Here is a 13,340-nt window from a genome sequence, read left to right as displayed (position 1 = left end):
GCTTTGAAGTGTTTTGAGTGATCAAAGAGCAATCATAAGTAACTGATAACTCGGATTAACAGAAGGCGCCATTTAGAAGGCACAGCATTTAAAACTATCAAGTAGAAGAGAATAAGTCCCTACCTGTTGGCGTAACGTACGTGAACCCACTGTGAACCCACTTTGGAGGCTGCCTCTCAGTGCCATCTAGAATCTGTACATTCAGGGGAAGTTGGCGGCCACGCAGGAGAGCTTGGCAGGAAGCCGCTGCAAGTTGAACCGCAGTGGTGGGGAGAGAGAAGCAGAGTCTGTCAGTGTAGACTCAGAAAGAATGAAATGTGGCCTCCCAGTGTCTGGGCACAGAAACAGGTGCTAAGGCATCTCAGAATTAAGTGCCTAAGATAAAAATGGGAGGGAAACATTTGGAGTGGAAAGTCCTGTTGGTACATGGTGGAATCCCAGGACTTATTAAACTATATCTGCATGGAAGGCTCAGGGAATACTGTGGTATGTCTTCCCTTGCTAGATGTGGGATTTTTTAATTTTTACTTTTTAAAATCTTATGGCCGGACCACTCAGTGTGTGGAATCTTAGTACCTTGGTGTGGTGGTGGTTTAGTTGCTAAGTCATGTCTGACTCTTGCAATCCAGTGGACTATAGCCTGCTAAGCTCCTCTGTCCATGGATTCTCCAGGCAAGAATACTGGAATGGGTTGCCATTTCTTTCTCCAGAGGATCTTCCTGACCCAGGAATTGAACCCTGGTCTTCCTGTATTACAGGCAGATTCTTTACCAACTGAGCTATGAGGGAAGCCCTTATAATTCTTATTTTCTTGACTAGGGGTAAAACCCATGCTCCCTGCATTGGCAGATCAGAGTCCTAACCACTGGACAGCTAGGGAATTCCCTCAATGTCAGATTTTTAAATGCTATGCTGCTTTCAAGGAATCACGCATTGTCTCAGAGTAGGATGAAGTAAAACAAAGAGAGGTTCCCTATGAACCACCAACACTATTTCATTGATGAGAATTTGTGGTAGCAGAAGGTGCAGCTTTGGAAAACCAATGCACTCAAATATCCATCAAGATGTATTATCACATAGCTCCCTTCCTCCTGGCTCCCTATAGTGGAATCTTAGCCTGTTTGGAAATAATGATGTTTACAGCTTCTTTGACAGTTATTTCCCTCAGGATGAAACAGATCAAATATAAGGATTGATCAGGTTTGGTGGCATTGCTAATTATCAGTGAGTAGAATATACAGAAGTACTGGATTTTTACACCTGCAAAATGTGGGCACGTTGCTTCACCTCTCAAAGTCACAGTTTCCTCATATGTAAAGTGGAATTAATGAAATTTCACTTTTATTGTGAGAATATTTGTGAGATGCTTAACATATATGGTACCTAGAATATGGTAACCATTAAATCATACACTATAAATAAATAGGGTCTTAGGGGGGCATGCTATGATTATAGTATTTTCATGGAAGAGATTAAGAATGTTTAAATTATTATTCTGTCCTGAAATGTTTCATTTGTTTTCTCTCTTTCTTGCATATCTAAAAGCAGTCTTCTCTTGAGGTGATCTGAGAGATGTGCCCCCTTTTTTTGTTTGGTTGTGCTGATGGCATGTGGGGTCTTAGTTCTCAGACCAGGGGTCAAACCCCCACCCCCTGCATTGACAGCACGGAGTCCTAACCATTGGACCACCAGGGAAGTCCCAAGATGTGTAGTTTTTAAGGGAAATATATCTGTTCTGATTCTTCAAACTGGGAGTTCTCAGATTTCCCATGAATTCCTTCAATATGTAATAATGGTGCATGTCTTCTGGGATTTACTTCTCCTGTCTTTAGGGATTGCTTTATGGTTTTTAGAGTACCTTGCCATTCTGAATTAGTTTTTCTCCATGAGACTGGGTCATTTTCCCCAAGGATGGGTAGACAATCTGAGAATGCTAATCTGAACCCACAGAAGCAGATTTTCCAAGATCAAAGAACAAGTGTTTGGGACTAAACCAACTGAACTTAGGTTTTCTGTAATTGGTATGACAGTTCTTCCTTCCACAGAAAAGGAAGAAATCGGACATCCTAGAGTGAAGGATAGTCTGTGACCAAGAGTGGAGATGACACAGGAGACAAAGTGTGGTTGAGAACCTGTGTGGTTCCTGAGACCTTTCAGGAAGGTCCCCAAGCTAGGAGGTCCTTTTTCCTATTATGGATTTATGTGAGGCCAAATTTTCTTCCAGTACTTCAACCAAAACATATTACAACAAGTATGAGAATCCAGCTGTCTTCTATGAAGGCAGACACATTCAGAAAGATCTTAATGTAAATTAAAGCCACTGTTTTCACTATAATTTTTTATGCTTTGAAAAATATATAGTATTTTGCATAAAATATGGTATTTATGTTAACATGTAATGGTTTATTATTTTAAATGCATTAATAATACATATTTTAAAGTTTTCTCAGCTTTAATTTTTAATATGGTCCTTATTAATTAACCATCATAACCCACTTAAAGAAAAGCTTTCTGAGGTCCTCAATAATTTTAAAAATGTTAAGGTGTTCTGAGACTAAAATTTGAGAATCATCATCCTAGAAATTTTGACTTTGACATTGAGTTTAGAACATTTACAATTAGCTAGTAGTTCTGAGTGGAGAAGGCAATGGCACCCCACTCCGGTACTCTTGCCTGGAAAATCCCATGGACGGAGGAGCCTGGTGGGCTGCAGTCCATGGGGCTGCCAAGAGTCGGACTCGACTGAGCGACTTCACTTTCACTTTTCACTTTCATGCATTGGAGAAGGAAATGGCAACCCATTCCAGTGTTCTTGCCTGGAGAATCCCAGGGACGGGGGAGCCTGGTGGGCTGCCATCTATGGGGTGGCACAGAGTCGGACATGACTGAAGCGACTTAGCAGCAGCAGCAGTAGTCCTGAGACTTAAAAAAAAATGACACCTACCATACTATTGTATGTGAACAATATAAAAATGAAATCCCTTGGTTTTTTCCCACCCCCTAAGGAGTAAAAGGGTCCCACAGGGTCTGAATACTGCCTCCCTCTCGAACTAGTTGAACTCATTATCAAAATGGCTCTACTGGCCTAGTTAATAAGGTGGCAGAGTCCTCTTTTTTTTTTTTTCTGCTCAAGGTCCCACAGTTAATCAGTGGTGAAGTTAGGACTTGAAAACTAGTGGTCCAGTTTCATGGTCCATTCTACTGATAGTTGTGGAAGCCCACTCCAGAAAGCCACAGTGCTGAGTGCTTTATGGTATCCTATTCACTCCCAGCGAGAACCTGTGAGAAAATTATAATTGTTTAAGAGACGAGCAAAGCAAGGCTGCTGCTGCTGCTGCTGCTAGGTCACTTTAGTCATGTCCGACTCTGTGTGACCCCATAGACGGCAGCCCACCAGGCTCCCCCGTCCCTGGGATTCTCCAGGCAAGAACACTGGAGTGGGTAAAAGCAAGGCTAAATGGTGGTAATCTTGTCCATGGTTATACTCCTATTAAGATGCAGCTATACCAAAATAATAAATCTGTATGCATCAAAGGACTAATATATGGAGATTATTAGGCTGTTTTTTGATCTAAGCCCAAATCCTTCCTGTTCTCTTGCACTTCAAGCCTTGTTGCATTTATGCCCTCATCAATTTGCCTGATTCTGGCAGGTCCATTCACCTGCTAAATAAATTTACTCTATCAAATAGGGTTGGCAGAGTTCTCTTCTCAAAGTCATTGTTGAATCTGTCCCCTGGGGTTGGGGAGTATGGGGGGGTGGGGATAATCCTTACTCATTAACACGTTAGCATATTTAACACCTGTGTTCCTCATCATCCTAGGCTGTTTGATAAACACATAGATTCTCAGGGTTCACAGGCAAGCCAGATGAGTTTTGAGGGAAGGGGCATGAGTAGCCCGCAAGGACTCCTGGCGTCCATCACCAAGGCATGCTGGGATTCCAGGGTGGGAGGCTAAAGAATCTGGACCAACGCTGCACTTCATCTCTTTCATACCTTGGCATTGTCATGGCTGTGGGCAAAGAGGGATGATGATGAATAAGAAGATCAACGAAAGGGAGATAAATCAGGAGAAGAAGTGATGAGTGGAGATGACGCAGGAGTTGGAGATGCTCCTCTCTACCCTGCAGCTGCTCAGGTCTCATCCTGCAGCCATGAGCTCTCCAAGACCTGGACCAGGCCTGTGTCACTCCTGGGAGATGCTTAGGGCTGTACTGTCTACTCCAGGTCTTGGAAGAGCTTAGCACAAGATGACTGGTTGTTGGACATCAGACATCTCTGAATGTACAGACTTGAAGATGCCGTGTAGGCTGGTTGAAATTCAAGGGTATAATGATTAAGATGTGGCAAAGATTAATGTCTCGATTCAGTGGAGGAAGAAAAATGATGACTTAGGGTGTGAAAATGTTAAGCTGGAGAGGTCCAGTCGGCAGTTAGAAGCGGGGCCTGGATCTCAGGAGGGGCGTGGCTAGATGTGTCAGCGTGGGAACCACCATCCCATAGAGACGGTGAAGGGTTTGGATAGACATGGTGAGCTGAATAACTGTTTATCTTTTGCTCTATCAGCTTTTCCAGGTGGCCTATGTTTTAATCAAATTTGCAAATTCTCCTCGCCCTGATCTTTGGGTCTTGGAAAGATCTGTTGACTTTGGAAGCACCTACTCACCTTGGCAATATTTTGCTCGTAAGTAGTCTTACCTACCATGTTATGAGGGGTTTGAATTATTTACAGCAGATCAAGACTGTAGGTTTAACTAGAAAGTTAACCTTTCAGTGTGGGGCATCAGGGGCTGGTCTGTTTTAACTTTCTAGCTTACCCTCAGAACATCCGCTTCTCAAGCATGTGTGCATGAGTACCAGCAGTACACATGTATAACTGGGGTTGAAACACCTTTTATGATAATGGTTCTTGCTACTATTCAGGGCGAAGCAGTGTATCTATAGGGCTTCCCAGGTGGCGCTTGTGGTAGAGAACTTGGCTGCCAATGCAGGAGACATAAGACATGCGGGTTTGATCCCTGGGTCAGGAGGATCCCCTGGAGGAGGGCATGGTAACCCACTCCAGTATTCTTGCCTGAAGAATCCCATGGACAGAGGAGCCTGATGGGCTGCAGTCCTTGGGGTCGCAAAGACTTGGGGCACTACTGAAGCAACTTAGCACGCATGTACACAGTGTATCTGTAACTGGGCCAGAGCTTCATTCCATTTCCTTTCATGTAGAACTAGGAAGTAAGTTCCATCCTTATGGATCCTGCCTTTTCACGTTACTTACCTTGACCTTGTCATCTTCACTAATGAAGAATGTCTGAGTCTCTGAACCCTATGATGAATTGAAGTGGACCGGAATCTTGCTATAAAGGCATTGGGTTTTCCAGGAATGCTCCTTAGAGGGTAAACTTGTCTAAGGAAGAGTGAAGATTTAGAATGAAATCTTCAGACTATTCCTGTTGAAAGTTGCAACCGGGCTTTCAGTGGCCAATATATATATATATATTTTAATAAATTTATTTATTTTAATTGGAGGTTAGTGGCCAGTGTTTAAGTGGCCTGAAATGGCTTGATTTTTCTTTCATGAATTAAGAATTTCATTCTAAGATTACATCTAAAAATCTTAAATGCTTCTCTGGTCTTTCCCTTTTTGTGTATTTTCTTAAGGAAACATAAGATTTCTTAAGAAATTTAAAAGAGGACAATATTTTATTGTACAATATTAACGTTTCCTTCCCAGATTCTAAAGTAGACTGTTTGGAACAGTTTGGGCAGGAAGCAAACAGGGCTATCACCCGAGATGATGATGTACTTTGTACTACGGAATATTCCCGGATTGTGCCATTGGAAAATGGTGAGGTAAGTAGCTTTGGGAGGCCTTGAGAGATAAGACTTAAATATGAACATGAAGATGCACATTTTTTTATAATTGTGAAACTTGCATTTTCGAGCAAATTTAACATAGATGGAAAGAAACCACGTTGAAACTGCCCAGACTGAGTTGCTGGAAATTCTTTTTTTGTTGTTGTTTAATTGAACTATAATTGACAGTGGAAATTCTATTTGAGGTCTTTGATTTTTTCTTGGTAAGTCAGGATTCTGACTCCAAGGCCCATAGGTCTTAGATTCTCTTTTCTATTGGAATATTTAAAAAGTGGATCACTGGTGATTGCGGTGAAGACCCCTCCCACTGCTTCACAAACACCTTGTCTCCCGTAGGAGTAGGGGGATGAAGGGGTGGTGGCAGAGCTAAGCCTGATCCTTTTTGGCAGAATCGGTGTCATTTGTCGGGGAGGGTTGCATGTCTTCCTTGCGAAGTCAGCCAGGCTATCGTTAGGGAAGATGAGAAAATAGTGTGGTGGGAATCAGAGAAGAATTCCATGGAGTGAGTTTCAAGTGAGCGTCTTTGAAGGGTGTCAGTCTCATTCTCCTTAGGGAGGGAGATCTTTCTTGAGCAGCTGTATCCAGTATCTTCCAGTGATGGGTCAGTGGTTCATGTCTTAATAAATGGTTGGGGCTTGGACTTCATCTCCTCAAGCTTTAAAACAAAACTTGGGTGGTCCAGTGGTAAAGAATTCACTTGCCAATGCAGGGGACATGGGTGTGATCTCTGGTCTGGGAAGATTTCACATGCCCCAGGCCAACTAAGCCTGCATGCTGCAACTACTGAGCCCACACTGCAGAGCCTGTGCTTTGCAACAAAAGAAGCCACTGCAGTGAGAAGCCCTCACACCACAGCTAGGGAATAACCCCCGCTCACCGCAACTAGAGAAAGCCCACGTGCAGCAACAAAGAAGCAGTGCAGTCATAAATAAATAAATTTAAAAATATTAAAAAAAAATAAAAGCAAAACCTGGGTTGTGAATAGATTTCTTTGTCCCCTTCACTGTTTATATCCAGAGACTTCCTTTTTTCAACCTCGTTCAGGTTTTTAGCTTCCTTTCTTTGATGCAGCTTGCAAAAAATGTTTCCTTATTTTCATAGATTTTAACATTATACTTTCAACATCTCATAGTGTTTATAGCTCCACAACATGGATACAGCAAAGGGTTTGTGAATGGAAATGGTTTACGGAACCCAAGAGCCCAGGTTTTGAAACATCAAATGACTCAAAGAAACCAAGAGTTTTGGAGCTTTATTGTGTGTGTGCTAAATCACTTTAGTCATGTCTGACTCTTTGTGGACTGTAGCCCACCAGGCTCCTCTGTCCCTGGGATTCTCCGGGCAAGAATACTAGAGCGGGTTGCCATGCCCTCCTCCAGGGGATCTTCCCGACCCAGGGATTGAACCTGCGTTTCTTACATCTCCTGCATTGGCAGCTGGTTCTTTACTACTAGCGCCACCTGGGAAATCTTTGATAAAAGGACTTTTTTTCTCCTCTATGTGTGTGTGTGGTGGTCCTTTTAGGTTGTGGTGTCCTTGATAAATGGTCGACCAGGTGCAAAAAATTTTACTTTCTCTCACGCCCTGAGGGAATTCACCAAGGCCACAAACATCCGCCTACGTTTTCTCCGAACCAACACCCTTCTTGGACACCTCATCTCCAAAGCACAGAGAGATCCAACCGTCACCCGGCGGGTGAGTAGCACTCTTCAGTGCCAGGACAGCAGCTTTTGGTCCTTTGTTTGCTTGTTGAATTCATTCCAACTGTTTCAAGTAAGCTTTTTTTTTTTTTTTTTCAAATTGGAGTTTAGTTGCTTTATAACCATGTGTTAGTTTCTGCTGTGCAGCCAAGTGGATCAGTTTTATATGTACATAATCCCCTGTTTTTTAGATTTCCTTCCTATTTAGGTCATCACAGAGCATTGAGTAATGTTCCCTGCGTGCTATAGTAGTTCTCATAGTTACCTGCTGCTGCTGCTAAGTTGCTTCAGTCATGTCCGACTCTGTGCGACCCCATAGACAGCAGCCCACCACGCTCCCCCGTCCCTGGAATTCTCCAGGCAAGAACACTGGAGCGGGTTGCCATGTCCTTCTCCAGTGCATGAAAGTGAAAAGTGAAAGTGAAGTCGCTCAGTCGTGTCTGACTCTTTGCGACCCCATGGATTGCAGTCCACCGGGCTCCTCCGTCCATGGGATTTTCCAGGCGTGCCATCGCCTTCTCTGCTCATAGTTACCTAGTAGCATATATATGTCAATCCCAATCTCCCGATTCATCCCACCTCCCCTTCCCCCTTGGATGTTCGTATGTTTGTTCTCTACATCTGTGCTTTCAAGTAAACTTTACAGCCAGTAATGTCAGAGAAGATGTTCTTGTCTGAAATATGAGATGCAGTTTAGAAGTTTGGCTGTTAAAGATGAATCATCATATTCAAAGAGGATGAAAGGCAAAAGATGTCAGCCATCCTGGTATTAGTCTGCTGTTATAACAAATAGTCCTCAAGTGTCAGAAATGAATACAATAAAAGTTTAGTTTTTGCTCATGTCACCGTCTGATATGGGGTCAGCAGATGAGATCAGTTCCACATGGTCATTCAGGGACCCAGGCTGTTTCTGTGTAGAGCCACAGCCATCCTAGGATGTCAGACCCCAGGTCTTCCTCGCATTCTCTGCACCTGGTCAGCTGATGAGGGAAAAGAGAGAGAGCATAGGGAGGACGAGTCTCCTAACCACACAGCTCACTGCCATTGGCAGGAACTGGCTGTGGGACCCGTTGGACGTGCAGGAGGCTGGGTAATGCGATGGAGAAAAGCGAGGGGTACAGGCATTGGTGAACATCAGTACTCCCTGCTCATGTTAGGTGCCCATCCCCCGCTCTCAGTGTCAGGACAGTCCCCTGACTCCTGGGCACAGACGGTACCAGCAGAATAAATATCCCTAGTTCATTCTCCTCCCATCCTCTGATCCCCTCCCCGGGCCTCCCAGTGGTCAAATCTAGCAGGAGGCCGAAGGGAAAGAGACCCTTGTCATCCCATAAAGTTCGGCCCCTAGGCAAAGTGCAGGATGGAGAGGGGTGCATGGTGGACTTGGGAGGGTGAATGGAAGATGCCAGCTCTATTTTATCAAGTCTGGCTTCTTATGTAGGTAAGTCAGAGGGCCGGGAAAGGAAGGGAGAGAGAAAACTCAAGCTTCGCTACAGCTTTGAGTTTTCTGAAAAGGCCAGTCCTCTGGAGTGTGGGTGGCCTGTTTCCTACAATTTCAGCCCCCTTAGCTGCCTGTGAGCTGCTGTACGTGGGAACTACAGCTGGATCCGAGGGTGGAATTTACAAGGGAATCCGGGGCTTTCTGATCAACTGTAGCCAGACTGTTTCCATTCCTCTGCATTTGGAGCCTCACCACAGATGTCCTCAGCACATTTTGTGTGTGTGTGTCTTTTTGAGGGTTGTAAGGCTACTCCTATGTATGTAGATTTCTTTTCACTTAGGTGAATGTAGTCTTCTCTATTAAGTAATTTTTAATTGGAGCGTAATTGGTTTACCATGTTGTTTCTGCTGTACAATGAAGTGAATCAGCTGTATGTATACATACATCCCCTCCCTCTGGGACCTCCCTCACACCCCCCATCCCACCCCTCTAGGTCATCACAGGGCTCTAAGTTGAGTTCCCTAGTATACAGCAGCTTCCCACAACCTGTCTGTTTTACACCCGGTAGTGTATATATCTGGAGAAGGCATTGGCAACCCACTGCAGTATTCTTGCCTGGAAAATCCCATGGATGGAGGAGCCTGGTGGGCTGCTGTGTATGGGGTCGCACAGAGTCGGACACGACTGAGCGGCTTCACTTTCACTTTTCACTTTCACGCATTGGAGAAGGAAATAGCAACCCACTCCAGTGTTCTTGCCTGGAGAATCCCAGGGATGGGGGGGCCTGGTGGGCGGTCTACGGGGTCGCACAGAGTCAGACACGACTGAAGTGACATAGCAGCAGCAGTGTATATATGTCAGTCTTCCTCTCCAAATTCTTCCCACCCTCCCGTTCCCACACTGTGTCCACATTGGAGTCTGTATTCCAAAAGTCCCTGGGCAGATGAATGGATAAAGAAGATGTGGTACACGTATACAATGGGGTATCACTCAGCCATTAAAAGGAAAAAAACTGGGTCATCTGTAGAGACGTGGGTGGGTCTAGACTTTGTCATACAGAGTGAAGTAAGTCAGAAAGAGGAAAACAAATATTGAATATTAACACATATATGTGGAACCTGGAAGAATGGTACAAGTGAACCAAGTAGTTTTTTATGGCGTGCACTGCATATATAATCCCCCCTCCCCCAGTCTAGGTTGCTTCTTTAAGTCAAGGAGCCCAGAATACCAGCTGTTCTGTTACACATATCGCGTATGCAGCTGAGTGAAGGCAGATGGCGGGCTTCCCTCTTGCCACTGCTGCCCTAACCCGTGTGCAGAGAGAAACTTCTGTGGTGAAAGCTTCTGAGTGTGCACTTGTCTCAGAAAGCTCTCCAATGCTGCATTTATCTGTATTGAGAAGAGGGGCTGTGAATGTCTTCAGACTGAGTAAGACATGGCTAGGAAGCTAAGACACCGCACAGCTTTTAGTGAGGAGATGGGAACAGAGCCCCAACTTGGAGTGAGTAGGGAGGTTTAGGATGACTAACCTCAGCGACAAGCTAACAGATACAAAGCCCCTCTTGACCTTGTGCGTTCAAAGACTTCCTAACAGATATTCTTGCTGGTGACATCACCTCAGTGAGAAAGATTATTTACACCCCCAACCCCCGAATTCCTTACTGAATCCTGTGCATCTCCAGCCAATGGAAGGAAGGGAGCTGGCAGTTTGTGCCACCTATTGTCATGAATGGAGAGACCCTCGCCATGCTGGAGACATGCCCTGTCCGTGAGATGGCCACCCACATGGCTGGACTGGTTTAGGGGCTGAGCCTTAGCTGGGTCTGTAGCTATCTGGCCTTTTGGAGCTTGAACCTCCGCCTGTGGCTTTATTCAGCCTGCCATAGGCAAGCAGACGTCCATAGCTGCTAGTGAGCCCTTGGCAGTCTCAGCGCTGTATCTAATCCATTTTGGTGAATATTGCTCTCCTTTCTTGGAACCTGCACACAGTTGGTGCCAGATGTTTGATACAAAATTATATTTTTGGTAAATAGATAATGTGCAGTATATTGTGCACTATATGGAAGTCAGCTTTATATTTAAAAAAAGAGAGAAGCTGGGAAGCAGGCAATCCCTTTCCCTAAGGCTAAAGGATGTGCTTCTTTTCCAAGGTAATTTCTCTTCAAGCATTTAAAGCATTTATTTAGAAACTTTTCAAAGTTCAGTTTTATTTTTAAAGATTTTTTTTTATGTGGACTATTTTTAAAGTCTTTACTAAATTCAGTACAGTATTGTTTCTGTTTTATGTTTTGGCTTTTCAGTCGTGAAGCATGTGGTATCTTAGCTCCCCAATCAGGGATCAAACCTGTGCCCCCTGCATTGGAAGGTGAAGGCTTAACCACTGGACCACCAGGGAAGTTCCAGTTATTTTTTTTTATAATGTAACAAGTTTTGATCATTAGTCATGACAACTATACCATTTTTTTTCATTTATTTTAATTTTTTTGTCTTTTGACCACATGGCATGTGGGATCTTAGTTCCCCGACCTGGGATTGAACCCATGTCCCCTGCATTGGAAGGCGGAGTCTTAACCACTGGACTGCCAGGGAAGTCCCAATTATTTTTTATAATGTAACAAATATAGTTCGTTAGTCATGACAGCTGTACCATTTTATTTATCTGTTTTTATTTTTTTTTATCTTTTGACCACATGGCATATGAGATCTTAGTTCCACGACCAGGGATTGAACCCACGTCCCCTGTATTGGCTGCACGGAGTCTTAAGCACTGGACCGCCAGGGTATTTTATTTTTAAAAATGGACAGATTCAGCAGGGTGCTATTACATTTGATTGGGGAATGTATTGCTATTGTAAGAAAAGTTACATCTAAACGTGGCTCCCTTTTGTGCTGAGGGAGGCTTAGGAGACAGGATGGAAGGGAAGAGGGTCAGTACAGGTGTGCGTTAAACATTAGTAAAGTCTGTGTCGGGGCTTAGTAAAACTGACAGGTTCTGTTTTCTGCTCTATAGTATTATTACAGCATAAAGGATATCAGCATCGGTGGGCGGTGTGTTTGCAACGGCCATGCTGAAGTATGCAATGCAAACAATCCTGAAAAACTGTGAGTACCTTGTGTAGATTTTTTTAGCTTTCTATGAATGTCTAATTGTTTCAGTGGTGTTGGCATCCTATTAAATACTTCTAAGTTCCTTCCCTCGACAGGAATGTTTCAACATCAACACAAAGATGATGTGTGTGTCTCCTCTCCATCCCAACACCCCCTTTCCCACCCCCGCTCCAGACGGTGCCCCAGGCAGCCACACACAATTGAGTGCAATTGACAGGAGAAATGTTTGTCATCCCGGGTGTATGTTTTCAAATCCTTTTTCATCTTTAAAACGGTGGTACAATACATATAAAGTTTACCATTTTAGCCATTCTTAAGTGGGGGCGGTTTAAGTTCACTGGTGTTCAGTACATTCACAGTTGTGCAGCCAACCTCCAGAACTCTCTTCACCTTGCAGAACTGAGGCTCTTTACACACCGCTGCATTCTGTCCTCTCACAGCCCCTGGCAACACCATTCTACTTTCTGTCTCTATGAATTTGTCTACTCTGAGTGTCTCATAGAAGACACAATATTGTCTCTTTGTGACTGGTTTATTTCACTTAGTATGATGTCCTCGTAGCATGTGTCAGAATTTCCTTCCTTTTTAAGACTGAATAGTGTTTCATTATGTATACACTGCATTTTGCTGACCCCTTCGTCTGTTGATGGACACAGCTCACTGCCACCTTTTATCTGTCATGAATAATTCTGCTATGAACGTCAGTGTAACTCTGGGCATATTTCACGTATAACAAGATGCGTGTATCTCTAATGTTGTGTTCTGCAGTGTGTGGATGTTGCGTGTGCTGCTCTGCAGCATGTGTGTAAGTGTGGCCAGGTGTGCTCGATCATGTCCAGCTCTTTGTGACCCCATGGACTGTAGCCCACCCGGCTCCTCTGTCCATGGGATTTTTCAGGCAAGAAGACTGGAGTGGGTTGCCATTTGGTCTCCAGGGGATCTTCCCAATCAAGAGATCAAACCTGTGTCTCTCTGCAATTGTATGCACTCACATTATCACTTCTAGAAGGATGCTCTGAAGGGCTGGAAATGACCAGATGCTAGATATAGTAATGTTTGTCTCTCAGTGTTTTAAATTGTTCAATTCCCCATAGCAGCATTTACCAGGGGTACATTTTACTGTTAGTCAAGTTCAAGTTTGTGCATGGCTACACAATGCTAAGGCCTAGCTACAGGTTTGGGCAGAGGTGCCAGCTACCAGTGTACATGATAAGTTGGT

The 13,340-nt window shown here is 44.1% G+C and overlaps 1 protein-coding gene across 1 annotated transcript in view; it reads left to right on the top strand.

Annotated features, from left to right (window-relative positions):
* LAMA3 (laminin subunit alpha 3) overlaps window positions 1-13,340 on the top strand; it is a 253,009-nt gene that overhangs the window by 55,085 nt on the left and 184,584 nt on the right. Inside the window, exons 3-6 of the mRNA XM_052660252.1 lie at window positions 4,568-4,685; window positions 5,730-5,848; window positions 7,397-7,567; window positions 12,024-12,115. Of these exons, the coding sequence (XP_052516212.1) occupies window positions 4,568-4,685; window positions 5,730-5,848; window positions 7,397-7,567; window positions 12,024-12,115 (500 nt within the window). The remainder of the gene's footprint in view (window positions 1-4,567; window positions 4,686-5,729; window positions 5,849-7,396; window positions 7,568-12,023; window positions 12,116-13,340) is intronic.

The sequence above is a fragment of the Budorcas taxicolor genome, chromosome 22, assembly GCF_023091745.1.
Source record: "Budorcas taxicolor isolate Tak-1 chromosome 22, Takin1.1, whole genome shotgun sequence".
NCBI classification, from domain to species: domain Eukaryota; kingdom Metazoa; phylum Chordata; class Mammalia; order Artiodactyla; family Bovidae; genus Budorcas; species Budorcas taxicolor.
This window is presented reverse-complemented; position numbering and strand designations above follow the sequence as displayed.